At 38.8% G+C, this 20,232-nt stretch overlaps 1 protein-coding gene across 2 annotated transcripts in view; it reads right to left on the bottom strand.

Annotated features, from left to right (window-relative positions):
* The window catches only part of LOC126334756 (exocyst complex component 7), a 101,482-nt gene that overhangs the window by 61,924 nt on the left and 19,326 nt on the right, over positions 1 to 20,232 (bottom strand). For both annotated transcript variants that reach the window (XM_049997324.1, XM_049997326.1), the window contains exons 6-7: positions 11,266 to 11,327; positions 3,055 to 3,155 (exon numbers count right to left, since the gene is read on the bottom strand). In XM_049997324.1, the coding sequence (XP_049853281.1) occupies positions 3,055 to 3,155; positions 11,266 to 11,327 (163 nt within the window). The remainder of the gene's footprint in view (positions 1 to 3,054; positions 3,156 to 11,265; positions 11,328 to 20,232) is intronic.

Below are 20,232 nucleotides of genomic sequence, written 5' to 3' on the forward strand. Positions count from 1 at the left end.
ATGGATGTGTGTGATGTCCTTAAGTTAGTTAGGTTTAAGTAGTTCTAAGTTCTAGGGGACTGATGATCTCAGATGTTAAGTCCCATAGTGCTCAGAGCCATTTGAACCATTTTGTACACTTTTGTGCTGTATGTGTCCCTTCACGTTTCCACTTCACGTTTCCCCTTCACTATCACATTGGAAACAGTGGACCTGAGAATGTTTAGGAGTGTGGAATCTCGTGTACAGACATATTACACAAGTGTGACACAATCACCTGGCCACGTCCGAAGTCTGAGTTCCATGGAGTGCCCCATTCTGCTCTCTCACGATGTCTAATGACTACTGAGTTTGCTGATATGGAGTACCTTGCAATAGGTGGCAGCACAATGCACCTAATATGAAAAACGTATGTTTTTTGGGGTGTCCGGATACTTTTGATCACATAGTGTATGTTAGGATTTATTGTGTTACTTTGGGGCAAAAAAGCCTACAACAGTGCCTGCCCATCCCATAACACATTTAATGTGAGCCACCCAAGTTTTGGCTCCAGTGATAATTCTGCTTAAATACCCCTAAGTGTTGTATGAAAGCTCTGGTAGATTGTAGATACTTTTGGATTAAGAAAACCACTTACTGAAAATGAAAAGTATTAAAAGTTGTCAATTGGCACACACAAAAAGAAAGAAAAACTGATGGCTTTTGGAGTAATCCTTTTACAAGCTAGAATAAAACACACACACACCCACACACGCACACACGCACAAACGCATGTGCATTTAAGCTTACGTGTGTGCGTGTGCGTGTCCGCGTGCGCACGTGCGTTTACTTTGGCTTGTAAAATGGTTACTTTTAAAGAGCCATAACCTGTATTACTGTGACACTCAAGAAATTCAAAAAGTTTTGTGGATTCCATTCAGTATGTTTAGAATTGTCTCTAATACAATTTCCTGTAATTTAAGTGTTCTGCAAGAGTTTCATAGAGATTACTTTCAAAATATGAGGAAATTCATTAAATAAGGACAAAATATGTTTTCTTGAACTTCTGCATCAACTTTTAGCACCAAGTCTTTAGAGATGACTGGTAGTCACCCACTTCACACTTCAAAATTAACATTAGTATGACCAACTAATTGTTTAAACCCATTAACTTGCAAGGTTTTATCTATAAACTGTCAACTTTTATTCTTTTTGAGATTTTAGTGCACAGAAAACTAATCACTGCCTGTATTTCACATTTGATGGAATTTTCAGTTAACTGAGACTTTTAAATATGCACAAATAGATGTAAATGGGGAAAAATTATTCCATTATTGTGTCTGTGACTGAGCAACTGTTGCAGATAGTCAGTGCACATGCACAAATCACTGAGCACAGTGCTGCAGTGGCCTTCTTTAAAAATGGTATTTACTAAAAAAAAAACTATTATTTCCTCCTTTCAGATTCCATTTGCAAATGGTGCTTAAGGAGACCAACTGTCAAGCTTTCTTTTTGGTACTGGTCCTCTGACTGTTCTGACATTTCCCACCACATTTTCCTCTTGCATCTTGGTGTCTTCATTCTAGAGTAGCATGTACACCCAAAATCATCAATTATTTGCTGTATATAATCCAATATGTGCCCTTCCCTACAATTTTTGCCCTCTACTGATTCCCACATTACCATTGAGGAGATATACTGTAATGTCTTAATACATGATCTATCACCCTGTTCCTTCATCTACTTGATCTTTTCTAAGTATGATTTCCAAGCTGATTTTATGGAAAACCACCTTATTCCTTACCAGTCTACTTAGCATTCTTCTAAGAGAGCATAAATTCTCTTCTTTTCTGGTTACTCTCTGTGATCAACTTTCAAACAATGTGTACTCACTTTTTAAAAAATTAAGGCTAAGTTTGAAACTAATAGACTTCTGTTGAATCAGAAAGCTCTCTTTGTCTACACTTGCCTGCTTCTTATATCTTCATTGCTTCATCCACCATGTGATATTTTGCTTGCCAGATAGCATGAACCCTTCTCCTCACTACAAGTTCATAAAAGAGTCTATGGTGGTAATGAACGTTAATAGTCTTCACAGAGTGTCTGATTCCTGGTGACCCTTCTTATACATTTGATGTCCAAGCTTTGACTGGTCCAAAATTTGAATGTGTGTCCTCACAACTTAATGACTCTTCACAGCATAATACTGATAGTAATTTTTGTGGATATTTCATTATTCATAAACATAGTTTCAACAGAAAAATGTAGCAGAAAAAAATCGGCATTAATTATTTTAAAGTTTTTTTGAAAGAAATTCATAATGGATCACTGCATGTCATATGGTCTGATGGGATATATTTTGTGTATAAAAAACATAAGAAGACTCTTTACTACTAGGTTAAACAATATAACTGCTGGTCACTGTAAAGATGATGCTTGCAGTTTCCATTATTTGAGATGCCAAATCAAATGCACAACAGTGAATTTATTCCAGAGAGTAAGAGCAAGTCTGTCTTTATATTGGATGTTTTCCCAATAATATTGCAGGTGTTTACTCAGCAAATCTTTAATCACTAGCAATATATGCCCCTAATCTTAAAATCATTCTGATAAAAAATTACTCATACTGCAACTTTTGCAGCACTCACTAATGAGCTGAACTCGACTGTGTGTCTCACTTAAAATTAAATGCCAAGTTTCACAATTCATTTATTTATAGTGTAAAGTATCAGCACACACACTCCAAACATCCACATTTCTAGCTTTGCAGACACATCTTAGACCTATTATAAGTTTCCACTTGGCCATTGGCATATGAGCACACATTCACTTTTCACTACAGTCCAATCGCAATAACTGTGTTGTGAGATTTATTAAAGATAGGATTTCATTATATTAATAATATGCCTCTAAAGGTACTTAGGACCAGCAGCTTTAATTTTAAAATCATAACTTTGGAATATCATCTCAATTAGCTACAAGGCACTGCAAGAATGTTTATATCTTTATTTATCTTGAGTAATTTTTATCAAATATAAATTAGCCTAAATTAGTGACTAAAGAAATAATAAGATTCAAAGTTTATTTCTTACTGACCCAGATGAATAGCACTTCGCCTTGTGCCTAAGGTGAGACCAGTAGAATGTTCTATAGTTTGTGATGCTCTCATCAACATCTTATTAGCTTTCTTCTCAAATCTGAAAATCAAATATTTTTATGAGCTTAAAAAGTATACAAACTGTAAACAGTCATTACATGACCAACACACTGTTACACAAAATCTCAGTTTTCATATTTTACCATTTGTATTCAGGGAAAATATCTTCACAACAACAGAATACACAAGCATTCTAAAAACATGGAATTGTAGGTACTAATCAGCTTTTGAATAATTGAAAAGGCAACAGATCAATATCTTAATTGCTGTTCCCCTCAAATAAGAAAAATGCAATCAAAATATACACTGATGAGCCAAAACATTCTGACCACTTGCTTAACAGCATGTTGGTCCACCTCTGGAACTCAATATAGCAGTAATTCTGCATGACAGATTCAACAAGTCTTTAGTACATTTCCGGAGGTATGTGGCAGCAGATGGCTGTACAGGTCACACAATTCCCCTAAATTATGGGCTGGTGGGTTGTGTGCATGGAGCTGACACCCAACAGTCTCACAGATCTGTTCATAGCCAACTTGGGTTCACTATCAGGCTCGTCCAACAACTGTAGCATGATTCTGGCCTTGTGACATGAATAGTTATCCTACTGGAAGATGCCATCATCATCAGGGAAGGCATTAAGCATGAAACGTTGCAGGTGGTTGCTAGTTACCATTCTGTTTTGATAAACATATCTTGAGAATGGAAAAAAAAAGAAAAAGAAAAAAATAAAAAAAAGTCTGTGAGCTTTTTCCAGACTTGTTAACTGCAATATAAATAAATAAATGTTGCTAGGTGACACAAGGAATACCTTTGAAATTCGAATAGCTCAGCAAATCTAGCAGTCATACAATTCACAAAAAGTAGAGTCAAAGTGTCCCTTGCAATTTGTGAGTAATTAATCACACTTGTAATTTCACACAGTGTATCATCACACTCTCCTATGAAAACTTTAGAGTTACTCTATGGTCTTGCTCACAGAAAAATTCCACATCACAATGTAATCTGGGGTCGCAAAAAAATCAAGCTCATAACACCTGCACTGTCTGGCCACTCACTGCCTGGAAATCAAATGACATAAACTTTAGAAACTCTTGCAGCCAAAGACACTCACCCTATCAAATCTAAATAACCAGCTCACCTATGTTTTTAATAAAGTAAACAAATTTCATGAAGGAGTACACAGTCAATGTGAATATTTTGTGAACAAAATGTCTAAATTCCTTAATGTATGTCCATTTATAGTGTTGTCCAATCTGTCCAATGGCCAGCTTCACACATCCGTCCACATCAAACCCACCAACAAGCAACAGTACCTCCATTATGACAGCTGCCACCCATTCCATATCAAACGGTCCCTTCCCTACAGCCAAGGCCTTCGTGGCAAACGAATCTGCTCCAGTCCTGAATCCCTGGACCACTACACCAACAACCTGAAAACAGCTTTCGCATCCCGCAACTACCCTCCCGACCTGGTACAGAAGCAGATAACCAGAGCCACTTCCTCATCCCCTCAAACCCAGAACCTCTCACAGAAGTGCCCCAAAAGTGCCCCACTTGTGCCTGGATACTTCCCGGGACTGGATCAGACTCTGAATGTGGCTCTCCAGCATGGATACGACTTCCTAAAATCCTGCCCCGAAATGAGATCCATCCTTCATGAAATCCTCCCTACTCCACCAAGAGTGTCTTTCCGCCGTCCACCTAACCTTCGTAACCTCTTGGTTCATCCCTATGAAATCCCCAAAGCACCTTCCCCACCCTCTGGCTCCTACCCTTGCAACCGCTCCCGGTGTAAAACCTGTCCCATGCACCCTCCCACCACCACCTACTCCAGTCCTGTAACCCGGAAGGTGTACACGATCAAAGGCAGAGCCACGTGTGAAAGCACCCACGTGATTTACCAACTGACCTGCCTACACTGTGACGCTTTCTATGTGGGAATGACCAGCAACAAACTGTCCATTCGCATGAATGGACACAGGCAGACAGTGTTTGTTGGTAATGAGGATCACCCTGTGGCTAAACATGCCTTGGTGCACAGCCAGCACATCTTGGCACAGTGTTACACCGTCCGAGTTATCTGGATACTTCCCACCAACACCAACCTATCCGAACTCCGGAGATGGGAACTTGCCCTTCAATATATCCTCACTTCTCGTTATCCACCAGGCCTCAATCTCCGCTAATTTCAAGTTGCCGCCACTCATACCTCACCTGTCATTCAACATCATCTTTGCCTCCACACTTCCGCCTTGACTTATATCTCTGCCCATACTCTTTGTCTTTAAATATGTCTGCTTGTATCTGTGTATGTATGGATGGATGTGTGTGCGTGTGCGTGTGCGTGTGTGTGTGTGTGTGTGTGTGTGTGTGTGTGTGTGTGTGTGTGTGTGTGTGTGTGTGCGCGCGCGCGCGCGCGCGCGCGCGCGAGCATATACCTATCCTTTTTTCCCCCTAAGGTAAGTCTTTCCGCTTCCGGGATTGGAATGACTCCTTACCCTCTCCCTAAAAACCCACATCCTTTCATCTTTCCTTTTCCTTCCCTCTTTCCTGACGAAGCAGCTGCCGGTTGCGAAAGCTCAAATTCTGTGTGTGTGTTTGTGTGTTTTATTCATTGTGCCTATCTACCGGTGCTTTCCCGCTTGGTAAGTCTTGGAACCTTTGTTTTTAATATAAATTATCTAAATAGTTTTATTTGCAAAATAGATCTCCTATGGCCTCAAGACTTGCACTACAATGCCATTTGCTGGCCACAAATCAATCACACAGTCTTTTCGAACTCGCATCCTGGAGGCAGAACTCCTAACCCTTTGAACTCCATCAACTATATCCCTTCCAGTGTCAACATGCAAGACCAGCTCACAATGCTTTATACCCGCTACTTCTTATAGCTTGCTTTCATTCCATCCTAGTGACATGCATTACATTACAATTGTAGACAACTTTTGGACCTAAGCCCAACATTAGTAAAAAGATTTTCATAATAAATCATGCTCAAATGCTGGACAAAATGACATCAAACACTATATATTTAAAACAAATAGCTTCTCATAAAATATTACATTAACATGAATATTCTATTGCTAACCAAAGGCATAAGTAATCTCTATATTTTTAATATTAAGTAAAGTTGTTGAAGTTTAGCAATAATGTGGTATAGTTTTGCATGTGGTGGTGTGTGCATTAAATGATCATAATTATGATTTGGTGGAATTTCCATCTCAGTCGCTCATTCCATTGGTACGTCATTGAAGAAGTGTCAGTGTCAGTATCTGCTGGCTAAGCCTCATGCGCTGTCCCAGTTTACCTGCCCATGATCCCTCTCCATCCATTAAATATCTTTACCACTATAAATGGTGTACCAGAGCACATCCCATACAACAGCAACCCTTTCGGCTTTTTGAACTGGAAATACTGTCGGCTTTTTGAACTGGAAATACTGCAGTCATACCTTAGCACCCTCTCGTGCCATAGTAGTTGGTAATGTTGTGTCCAAGCCACTTCTCTTGCTGACTCACCTTATAATGGATGTGGTACAGCATGGTACACAATGGTTCCATGTTCAAATCGAGAGCTCGTCGACATGGTATTTACTTACAGAAAGGCAAATGGCACTGACAGAGCCCGTCCTGTATTCCTTCTTAAGGAACTACCACAGATGTTTTCTAAACTGGGCTGCACATTCACCTAACTTAAAATTTGTTCCCTTAAGTGCTCTGTAATCAGCCTTTGTGACATGGATTCTGTAACACACTGGAACCCAAACTCTGGAGTTCTCCAGTGATCATTTGCATGTCTTTGAGCATCTATCCAAGTTACTCAAAACCACATTCTCCACATTGTAACTACAGGTCCATTCTTCAAACCAAAATGCAGGTGTTCATATTGTAATCAGTAATTTTCATGTAGTCTGCATTTGTCACGATATCTTTGATAACTATCAGTGGTCCCATGGAAGCTCAGGTAAAAGTCCTCCATTGCAAACTACTGCTTTTGAGGCATAGTGCAGGTTTCAAGCAGTTCTTCACCTGAATGAAAAAGCTTATCCGAACACAACCATAAACTTGGTGTAACACGAAATGTAATTTATCTGACCAGGCAGCTATTTTCCATTAATAGTCCAATATTGATAATTCCATCCCCATTGTGATCATAAGGAACAATGTAGTTGAATAAACGTGGGAACAGTTGGTGGACGTCTGCTATGAACCCCCATGTGCTGTAAAACACTTGTACCTGCACCAGCACTGAACTCTGCCATCATATCATCACACACCTCCTACCCTGCTTTACAGAGCTGACAAGCCTCCAACCTCTGTGTTCTGAGATGAGGCATGGACATCCACCACTCTGTCAGCTATTTGTGGTTTCACTGTTCTTCAAGCACTTTCTCTAGATGCTCATTAGAGCAGCATGCGTATAGCTGACAAGCTTTGCCACTTACGATGTGCTTGTCCCCAGTCAGGGTGCCACAACAATCTTCCCTTAGTCAAAACCATTTATGTCAGTGGTTTTCTCCATTTGTAGTCTGTATTGTCACTAGAATGATTCTCCATTCAACTCTGCTCCACTTGTATACTTCTCTTACTGTGTTTGCAACACTGTCAGGTGGCATTTAATCTCACTGTGGGTAGTACTCATAATGCCTTTGCTCATCAGTGAACATAACTTTCACAAGATCATACTTTAACATATAAAGTACAGGATAACCACATTCAGCAACTAAAATTCATGGCAAACTACTCATAACACTAGGTATAAAGGAAAACCGCTTAAATCCTCTTATTAAGACTTACTGCTTCTCATTCCAGAAACTATGTGTAAGCTAAGAATGATACATCAAAAATTAAAATACCAAACACAATGCATAACAGTAACATAAAATTTATATCTTAGAGGTTAAGTGTTGAGCTATTAATCCAAACATGCAGAGTTTTATCCACAGTCAGTTTTAGGATTTTTTTCAAGGAACGTAATATTCCTATCCCATGAGGCAATGCTTTGTGTACAGGGGTTGGAGAAAAAAGTGGAAGCACAACAAGAAATGCATGCTTGAAGATAAATGTTGATGACAGCTGACTGCATTTTGCACTGTTGTATTTAACCATGAATGGTACCTGTGCAATGTTTCCAATATGTTGCCAGTGTCAGCCTGTCAGAACTGCATTCCATGTCATTGTGAGCGCATTATGTAGGAGCTAAATGAACTAAAACATGAGAAAATTATTGATGCTCATGCAGTGGGTGCCTCCGTAACCAAGGTAGCCAAAGTGTTTGATGTTGCATGAGGCACCATGGGAAAGCAGAAAAATATCCACTAAGTCACAGCACAGATGAAAGTGTATGTTGAGTGATCTTGACAGCTGGTAATTGAAGAGGATTGTGCCTAAAAAAGGACAATAGCTGAAAAAGTTATTGCAGAACTGAATGAACCTTGTCAGCACCAGGACAACATAGGCCTGGAACTGCAGGGCAAGCTGGAATTCCAAAACCACTCATCAGTAATGAAAATGCCCATAACAGGAAAACACAGAACCTAAGTCATAAAAGCTGAACTATGGAACAATGAAAGAACATCATTTGGTCAGATGTGTCTTGATGCACACTATGTCCAACTTCTGGCCGAGCTGATGTCCCAGAAGTGAAACATGATAGGGATTCGGTGATGATTTGGGCAGCCACATCTTGATATTCCACGAGGCCCCATTAGTACTCGCACGCTTGCATTACTGCCAAGAAATTGTGACCATTTTGACTGATCAGGTCCAGCCCATGTTACAGTGTTTGTTCCCCAGTGTCCGAAAGAACAGACACCATATCCATATAAGTATATAGTTCTGGCAATACCGGCCATGACCTTCCTCTTCTATGCGGATGTACATGTATTAGCCGAACTCTTACGGGACTTAGTAAGAATGTCTTCCACGAGTAATGAGTGTGCTGGATAGGGACACTACGAATGTAGTGTGTGGACATATAAGGCGAGGCATGCGCAGGATAGTCCCTGCAGTCGCACTGTCCTCTGCACCCTTGGTGGCACAGAAGGATAGAGCATCTGCCATGTAAGCAGGAGATCCCATGTTCGAGTCCCAGTCAGGGCACACATTTTCACCTGTCCCCATTGGTATATATCAATGCCCATCAGCAGCTGAAGGTATTAATATATAATTCTAATTTTGAACTAATTACATGATGTCATTGTTCCAGTCAATTCAAGCAACAAGCTTATGTTTATTTCGCAACATGGAAGAAAGTACTTTTCAAGCAGTGATTAAACACTTCTATTTAAAGGGCTTAATACTCATACAGATCAAAACTGAGTTGGATGAAGTGGGCAAATGACTTTAGATATCAGTGTACATTCACAAACGATGAACAGCCCAGTTGATGTGACCACCTCTGAAATAACAGACAAAATCTATGATAAAATTCGAGTTCAACAAATCAAAGTGCATGAAATAGTTGAAGCCACAGGTGTATCACAAGGTAGAGCAATTACAATTTTGCACAAAAAATTGGGTCTGAAAAAAACATCCACAAGATGAATGCTGCATTTGTTCTCAGTGGAGAATAAATGCTCAGGTTGTGTTTGGCACATTCCTGTCTAAATCCTTCCAGGTTTCAGCATATATAGGAAACTCTGGACAAAAGATGGGTACACCACTACACTCTAGAGGCTAAGGAAGAATGAAAACAGTGGGTTTTTGAAGGGAAATGGGCTCCAAAAAAGGTGAAGACAGTTAAATCGGTCAGCAATGTGATGGCCACAGTTTTTTGGGGTGCATGCAGAATAGTCTAAGTGATCACTTCAAAATGGGACCAACAATAACTGGAGAGTATTGTGTGTTGCACTGGGTGAATGAAGAACTCAAGGAAAAACATGTTTGTTTGAAAAAGAAAAGATTTCCTTCCATGATGACAATGCAGGGATGCACACCTGTGAAGTTTCAATGGCCAAAACTATGGAATTACAGTTCAAATTACTGGAACATAAACCAGATTTGGCCCCCAGTGATTTTTTTTTTTTACTTTCAGCAGACAATAGTTCACCTAGAATGAGGAGGTAATCACCCAATACATATGCCTGTTTTGCAGATCTTCTGAAATCCTACAAGTTGGATAGTTTAAGAAATTTGGAGCAATGCTTGTAAAAGTGTAGAGAGTTAAAAGAGGATTATGTTGAAAAATATTTTTTAAAATCCTGAAATAATTTTGTTTATCTATCTCTTTCTCTTTCTGAGGACTTATTGAATGACCTTGTAATATCAATTGTTTACTTCTTGACAAAAATGCCATCCCAGTGGTGGTGGTGGTGGTGGTGGTGGTGGTGGTGGTGGTGGTGGTGGTGGTGAGGGGGGGGGGGGCAATCCGCACTTAACAAAATGTAACTTTGTGGTGGTAGTGCCCTTTCAGTGCATCATGACCATTGAGTCAAAACTGCCACAAAAATATCTGGTAGTTACAATAGTTATAGCTATGAGGTGAAAAGACTGAAAAAGTTCAATTATGTATACAGCAATTGGCATATTTCAATTCATCATTGAGATACTGGAAAACTGCAAATTATTTTCAAAAACAGATTGTTTGCACAACATTTGCATGACCCACAATTGGCTACAGCTCAAATTTTTAGAACCCATATCAGGTAAAGTTAACTGAGAACATCAAGCTTGTGGGAAAAAGACAACACAAAGGGTCATTCACTTGTTGGCACCAAGATCATTTATCAGAAATCTTAGAGATGCTTAAACCAGCATACACCTGAATAACAACAATAGATCTTATGAGAAACTACCTAAAAATTTCATATTACCAGGCTTTTGGGGAAGAAATTGTAAATTTTCAGCCTTCTGTATGGCAAATAATGGAAGAGGTAAAGGTAAACTACCTGTCATATAGCTGAGTAGTTGATAAGCACATAAACAAGACTGAAAATATTGCTGACTTTGTAACAAGATCCTCCTCAAAAGCTAACGAAATCACATGTGCACCAACTTCACTGTCATGGTACTATAATCTGACTGGTTTTCCTGTAGTAAGTATTTGAAATCAAATCACCAGCAAAACTAAATAAGATTGTGGCAGCTAAGAACAACATGTAACACATGGCACATATTATAGTAACAGTAGCACAGCAGAGTACTTACACTTGCAGTCTCTTTGATCCTCTTCGATTTGGTGTATCATGACGTGATTGAAATTTAGGTCTCTGTAACAGTAGTAACTGAGTATAAGTTTTCTGCATATACTAAGTAGTCATGTAATGAATGAAGTTGTCCCACAATAAAAATTTTGTGTTTCAAAAATCATGTCAATGTAATAACAACCATTAACTGTCAACAAACATGCTTCATGCACAGCTTTTCTCCTTGTTACAGGTTTAACAGCCACTTATCGATCACTTAAAGCAGCATGAGCTGGGATTCAAGAAGCAAATGACAATGTGTAACTTGTAAGTTAAAAATTAGAATATCCTATTATACTTATGTAATATAATGCAGTATGCAAATTCAGTACGGGAAAACCAAGTTCGAACTACAAGACTTATGCCCTGGGTAATACAAAAACCAACAGTTGCCTACATCAATACAGCCTATAAGCTGGGTGGGTTATCATGTTATGTCTGAAGGTAATGCAGTATAGTATACAAAAATGCTGAAATTAACAACAAACCAATGACATGCCAATTTTGAATACAGGCATTTTAATTTTTACAGTCACCCAAAGTCATCCAGTGTAAATAACAAATCCACACGACAATTTAAGGAATAAATCTTATGCAATGGGAAAAACCTTTCACCAATCATACCAACTATATGTAATTTTTTTGGTCTGGTGGACTTTGGCACCAATGTTAACTCTGCGAAAGCATAATGTAATGATGTTTCTTGGGTACAACAAAAGTTCTGAAAAAGGAAAATATGCAGCTAATTTTGAGCTTAATAGTTACTTATATTTATCATTTTTAATGTTTAATGCTTCCCTTTCTTTTACTTCACAAACAAATTTTCCTGTGAAAACCCTGTCTGATATATTTACGGTATTTTCTTCCCATTTGGCCTTTTTTCAGTTTACCTGTGTATTGTGAAAAATTAAGTGGAATTCAGTGACCCAAGCAATTAAGGGGTCACTTGAGAAATCACATATTATCGAAAGTTGAGCTTTCCATTTACTTTAAATTACTTAGAAAGATCACTTCCAGATAAATAGTAAATTACAGGAATATAAAAAATAGGTGGCTTGTAATTCTTCACTATGAATACAATGATGTGAGGAAATTGTTGCGCAGAAACAAGTCAAGTTACCCATTATTACAGTCTCCATTGTAAACATGAACATCCCATATTGGTATTCAACTTTGTGGCAAAAATTTAGAAGTAGGAGCCAGAGATGACTCTATTCCCAAGGCGGGTAACACACTTAAAGTCATCAGCAGTAGACCCAAAGGACAACCTAAGCAATGTTGGGCTGATACAATTCATAAAGACCTTAAATGTGTGAACATTCACCCAGATGCAGCCCGTGAGAGAAGTGCTTAAATGCTTGAACATCCACCCAGATGTAGTCCATGATAGAGCAAAATGGAGACAATGGATCCATGTAGTGGACCCCGCAAGTACGCTGGACAAACACTGAAGGAAAAGAAGAAGAGCGAGGAGTATCTAAGTAAAACTTTACCAATACTAAATAACAGCATTTCCATGCCTGAAACAGTTGAGGTATTTGCCAGCTAGCTGTAATACCCTTTTCAATCAAATTCCACAGACACTCAATACAATTCAGCTGGAGGTTCTAGTTGACCTTGCCATCCACACAGCAGTCTCATTATTACAGGTATGACTCAGGAAAGTCATACTGACACATAAATAAGAGAAATTGTATTCTCATCATATAGTTGAGGATCTGAGCAGTCGACAGGCACATAAACAATAATGAAAGCTTACATGCATGTCTGAAAGAACTGACACTGATCTACAATGGTAAGAGATACTTCAAAATTAATTTGCTGACTGCAAATTCCTTGACATCACCTGTATATATTTACTACCCAGTATTCAGATATCAAAATTTGTGCTGGACTGGGACTTACACTGGATTTCCCACTTATTGCAAGTGGCTTCTTAACTACTTTGGCTATCGTTCCATGATTTTAGTTGACTATGATATAAGGATGTAGGTAGTGTGACTTCTGGAAAGCTGGGTTGTTCTGTGGAGGTAGTATACTGAACTGAAAAGGGACAGGTGAAGTGGACAGGAGAGAAAGTGTTGAGGTTGTGAAGGAATGAGGATAGCATGTATAAGCCCTAGATATCTATCATGAAGATGTCACCAGTGAACCTGTACCAGACCAGGGGTTTAGGATCGTGGATGGTTAGGAAGGTTTTCTCTAGGTGGCACATAAATATGTTGTCATAAAAGAGTGAAATGCGGGTGCCTGTGCCACAAATTTATTCGTAAATCGTCTTCTACAAGGAGAAGTAGTTACAATATGGGTATAGTAGATCAGATGTGTAAGGACTGTGGCAATGGGTTTGATGTCAGTAGGGGACACAGAGAGGTAAGGTTTGAGAACACCATGGCTACACTGTTGCTAACCAACACTCCAATCTGTTGACTGATGCCTAAATTTCTGCAAGAAGGACACAAACTGCTTCTTTCAGCACTTCTCAACCATCCCCAAATGATTACCACCAGGATGCCTGTTTATCACCGTTATGCCACCTCCCTATACACCAACAAGCCACAAGCCTGTGACTTCGCCACTGTGAAACATACCTGTCTGTGTTCACATTCGCCTCCTGCAACTCAGCTGTAACATTTGTTTAGCTGTAGTGGACAAAGAAATCCCATCAAAGATCAGTTTTCTCTGTAAGTGATTTATTGAAGACATAGGCATTTCCTGCTCTCCTTAGTTGTGCCTATCGCTAGAAATATTTTAGGATTGGATGTGATTACCATGTCCGAGTTTTCATTTCATAAAAATGTTACATTAACCTCTAATGTTAAAGAATTGTTAGCCATAGATGACCTCTGCCACAAATTCTCAGAACTGTTCCCATCTGATAGATTGAAAAAATTGTCATTTGTCCAGATTGCGCAGTTATTAAATGAAACATGGTAATTTTGATGAAGTGTCTGTTTTCATCATCTCAAAAACATGACTTGTTATGTAACTTTCAAAAGGCAATGAGTGGCATGCCCAGGAACTAAAGGAGATCAATTCAATGATGCAGGGGGACACTATGTGGGCAATTTCAACCCCGATGGAGTGCACAAGTGCATTTGGAATCTGTTGAGCACAGATTGAATCTTAACTATAATGGAGTTGAGAACTCTCACCCATTTCTTAGAAGACACATCTTCAGCATACTGTAATCAAAACTATTTTCATACCAATTAGCCAATATGTGAAAGCAAATGCTCTATCTTGGCTGCCCATGGTGGTGTATTCTGCTTTTAGGCTCCCAAGAGGCAGTGCAATTCCCATTAGCTGAGGAGGTGACTCAAGCTTCAGATGAAAAACATACCGATTTTATCCAATGCAAAGTTTTTGTATTCTTATTTATTCTGCCTCCACCATGAGAAAACATAGATGCTCTGTCAAACCAAAACTGGGCACAAAGCAATATTACCACTCTTTTGATTATGGCTACTTGCATTTATGGGCTAACAGCAAGTTGTGCACCTTAGCTTTAATTTCTGTAGCTTTCTTGAGAGTGTTGTAAATCTGTTGTAATTGATAACTATTTAGAGAAAGCACTTCATGTCATCTTTTCTTGTACTGTCACCACAGACTTAGTAGTGTGTTGAAAGTGTGTGTAAGTCAACGTAATTGTTAGACATTTTCTGAATGGAGATTAAATATTAAAACAAATTTACAGCATTGTTCAAAAAAGTCACATTTATATGCAGAACAATATTCACCTAGAACCGGTCAGTCATTTTATTACTACATCATAACTGTCGTGCTCTACGTGTATGTATGTAGTGGCAATGCCATAATTATACCTGCAAACGTGAGTATTTGCTCTCCTTTCAACACAAATTGAGTCCACTTGTACCTGACAAACAGACCCTAGTGACGAGTTTCCAGCTAAATGGGCAGCAACACAGACCAGAGAGAAAAGCCTCCAAACCAACGGAGACAGTGAGTTCAGAAACAACTTCATAGGGCTTAGTGGTGAATTTAAAGTTAGTATACAGAGCCTACGTATGATCTCTAGTATCTACATCTCATTAAGTTGTTAAAGGGACAGAGACAAGGACTGAATTGCTGTCTCAAATTCTGAGAAGGGCAGTAGTACTGGACAGTTATTAACTTACTATGTCCCATGTCACAGCACTCCTGATACAGTTCAGGGATGTGTGTGTTGGCTTGCACTTAGGGGCATCAGGTGAGGATCTGTCTGGCCCAGTTCCCATGTGATAGTTGCTGGACCTACTCTACTTCTGCCAAGGCTAAGTTTTGTATTCTCACCTTTGTATTATCTTTTATTACCTTTGTATTATCACCAGAACCCGCTCCGACTCATGTTCCAGCAGCCACTGCTCCAACATAGAGCTCCTATGACTTTGTCATCCCCTCCCACCAGGCAGATTCCCACTGCTACCCAACAATTTTCACAGGCACACACCCATTGTCACTGTAACAAGATCACTACATACAAGAGTGCCCCTAAACCATCATCTCCGGGGGCTACACATGAGGATACTGTGCTTCACACAATCCAACCACTTCATCAATTATTTAAACTCACACTGGTCCTGCAGAATTGCTAAGCAAACATCAAGACCGAGTTTGTCAATAAAAAGGGGTCAGTGACAACACTCTTGGTCCCTTTAGGACCTGGCACATGTTTGGACATTACAATCTGGATATGCACCCAATTACTGTCTACTAACTTGCTAGTTACTTTCATATAGACTAATTGATACTTTCTTGCCTGTGAGAGTGCATGCAAATGGGGTAATAATGGACAAATACTTGCTACTGTTTGAGTTTTCTCGTGACAATAACTTTTTTATTTATATGGGTTTTTGTCTTGTATTAATAAAACAATGTTCAGCATATAAAATAATCAAACTTTAAATTGCTGCACAATTTTTTTCTCAAAGATCAACTACAAATGGGCATATACAGAAACATACTTCAGTTACATGCTTAGTAATGCTGTTTTATAAGAAAAAGAAATTTAGCAGTATGCAAAATAAGGGAAAGGTGACCGCTCATGTATAGCCAATCAATGTGTGACACATAGTAACACACAACAGAGAACAGCATACACATGCTTTTCAATACATACATACTTCTACACAGACACCCAAAGGCACACACCCACAGGTGTGTGTGTGTGTGTGTGTGTGTGTGTGTGTGTGTGTGTGTGTGTGTGTGTGTCCTACTGCTGAAAAAAGAGCTAGTACTCAAAAATTAGTGAGAACGCAGTTGTCTGTTGTGCGTTGTTGTGCTCCACACATCAGTCTGCTATAGGTGAGTGGTTGCCTTTCCTTTATTTCACACATTGCTCCACCCTGGAATTTCCATTATTGTAACAGGAAAACAAAATTTGCTTCATACATTAAGCAAATGGATGAGAATTGATAGTATTTCATAAGCATTCAGGTGTTGGACGTGATGTTTCCTTTTTTCAGCTGGAGTTACATGATTGTAACAATTTACTTGCATCAGATAGTTTGTGAAGCCTGTCAGGCTTTCAGTAGAGTATAGAAGAATGTCATTTTACCTCACATGCTATCTTTAAGTATATCTTCTGCAAGTGGATGATAGTGTTTTTTATAAATTTAACAATTAGATCACAGACTTCTAATTACTAACTCATAAACAGGAAATTTGAATAGCTGTAGGTAACACTGATCAATGATCCTTTATTAAAACTGAAATAAAAAAATGTAATTTGCAACTAGTTGCAGAGGCAACGAACTATGATTTCTAATGTTAATAACATGTGATGTGTTTCCAAATGTTTTGTGTGGTTAAAATTTAAACATGTTTACCCAAAGGTACAGATGATACACTTTCTTGTTGACCATAAACCCTAACCATTGCGTATGTCAAAAATATTAAGTGTCAAACATTATGATTGCCTGACAGATGATACAGCCTCACCTGGGCAATCCAAGTAGCACAGACACACACTGTTACGATACAGTCATCTGACATAATGAGAGAAGAGAAGATAAGGTAGACATTAAACAATTTAATGGAACAGATTTCAAAGCAAGAGTATTTTACTAGTCATCCAAATCATGCATTCACATGAAACTCTGAGTGCGGAAAGCACTGTACATTTGTGAGCTTAATATGGATGCATCAGATTTCACTGAGCAAAGGATAAAGCTAAGTTGGTGTATGTTTCACAGAATGCTAGTACGGTTGCCAGACAACAAAAGTATGTCAAAGGTCAGGAGTCAAACTGGTGTTTGAACAGTGATGTAACACCAAATACACCTCAAATCCTGGCTAATTTCCAAGCTACAAGCACACTTAATACCATCATCTGACATTGAAGACAGGTCAGTCATCAAAATACTGTGTGTAGAGCTGAACTTTCAATCTTATTGGACATCTGAAAATTAGACATCTACTTAAGTTGTAACCTTTCTGTAATGCAGACTCCAAGAGTTTGTTGAAACTGAATGTAAACAGTTGTGGAATGTTTAAGTATGAGAGATATGTCTATAAGAAAATTAGCCTAGATTTCACCAGATGTTTCTTCCACATTGTGTTAATGAAACATATTTTGATGTCCAAAGCACTTGATCGTGGATGTGACTAGAAACATCTGGGTGAAGATAGCAGTCTAATGTGAAACAAATACAGTACTATGTTATTTATATCAACTACCAGATGCTACAGCTGATTACTTCAGGAGCAATATAAGCATTATTATATTACAGGGGTTGGACAAAAATGTGGAAATACCACAACATATGCATGTTTGAACATAAACACAGATGCTAGCCAGGTCTGCAGGTTGTGCTGTTGTATTTGACCATGAATGGCGCCTTCCAATATTCTCAGTACATTGCAAGTGGAAGTTGTGGGCAGAACAGAGTCCTGCATAATTGTGAGTACATTGTGTCAGAGCCAGGTGAATTAGAATTTGGTTGATAGTTGATGTTCATATGGTGAGAGTTTCCATAACCAAAGGAGATTGAGTGTTTGGTTTTTCAAGAGGCACTATATCAAAGGTCTACACTGCATACAAGGAACATGGAGAAATATCATTCATTCAGAACGATGCCATACTTGCAGACCCTCTCAGCACCAAACCAACATGAAGGCAGCTCCAGAAGCAGCGAACTGCAGGGCAAGCTGGAATTCCAAAACCACACATCAGTGATGGAAAGGCCCATAATGGGAAAATGTGCTCCCTGGAGTATGAAGCTATAGAAGAATGTCATTTGGTCATATGTGACTTGTTTCACAGTATCCAGCTTCTTGCCGAGTTTACATCCATGTGACACATGACAACAGTTTAGTGATGATTTGGTCAGCCGTATCATGGTACTCTATGGACCCCATGGTTACTCTGCAAGGTCACATTACGGCCAAGGATTATGTGACCATTCTGGTTGATCAAGCCCATTCTGTGATACAATGTTTCTTCCCCCATTGTGATGCTGTGTTTCAAGATGACAGGGTCTCTGTTCACACAGCTTGCATTTTCTAGGAAGGTTTTGTGAGCACAAGGATGAATTGTCACATCTCGCCTGACCACTACAGTCACCAAATTCAATATTACTGAACCTTTGTCATTTACTTTGGAGAGAAGGTGCAAGATCGCGATACACCTCCATCATCATTACCTGAATTTGTTACTATTTTAATAGTATAAGATTCCCTTGAAAACTAGACCAGTGTATTTATCCACTCTGAGATGACTGGAAGCTGCTTTGAATGCCAAAGTTTTCCCTATGACATGTTAGGCATGGTAACGTGTTTTGTTTTTGGGGTTTCCTCTTTTTTTGTCCACCGCCTGTATCTAGTAAAAGGACAACCTAATAACAAATTGCCTTTAGCCAAGAAGACTGTACATTTTCTACGGGGGACAGGAATTCGTAAGGAGAGAAGGATCAAAATTTAATCTGTGTCAACATTAAAATAATTAGACTGCTTGACCTCCAGCACTAATTACACAAAGCAGCTGAGGTGCACTCAAATACTTCATCCAATGGGTCATGGAAAATTGTGTGACATGTAACATGACGACAAATATGGCAAAATACCAGCAAATTTCATGAAGATCACAGGACGTTCAGTTCAAAAGATAACATAGAGCAACAGCCAAAAGTATTGATGGCAAATCATGCATCTGCTTGCAAAGCCATGCAGGTATCCCTCAGTAAGCTGCATAGACATACTTCAGTGAAATCTCTTAAATAGAATACCAGAGTGTTTGGGTTCTTGCGTCAGAGACTACTTGTACCATTTGCCAGAACTCGGAAAGGTAGATGTAACATAAGTCTTATATCAGAGGCTCATCTATGCTGTAACATCTCAGTATGTCTTCATTGACTACACAAATACAGAATTTGAGGACACAACGGAAAATTGTGTATCAATGATAAGTACAAGGAATTGCTGAAAAGTAACAAGACCACATAGTAAACCTGATGCAATTCCCACTGTTTTACAGATGGCAATACGGTACTGTTTGCTGTAGATATCTTGTATATGGATCAGACCTGTAAGACTGAAAAAAATAGCATGAATTGTTTTCATCCAGGAGTATCAGTAAAATCAAGTAAGCAAAATATAAATTATTAGCACCTCTCTACTGTAAAATCCTGTAATATTTGAAAATTAAACACTTTCAATTAAAAGTAAACAATGTTTTAACAAAATAATTCCTCCAGAAAACAGGTCTTGCTTTCCTGCAGAAAATATTGCAGTCATTAATCCAGATGTGTATCAAAACACCAGGTGCTGTGCGAATTCAGTAGCCCATAATGATGCCATTATTTACAAAGAGGTATTGACATTGAGAAACTGATTTAAAAGAGAAAATCTCTAATGAAATTTAAAATGTTTCTGCTTACATGTTGGTGCTGTGTAAGGTTGTTTACTCCAAAATGACAGATAGGTAAGGTAC

Source organism: Schistocerca gregaria, chromosome 2 (assembly GCF_023897955.1).
Source record: "Schistocerca gregaria isolate iqSchGreg1 chromosome 2, iqSchGreg1.2, whole genome shotgun sequence".
Classification (NCBI taxonomy): Eukaryota; Metazoa; Arthropoda; class Insecta; order Orthoptera; family Acrididae; genus Schistocerca; species Schistocerca gregaria.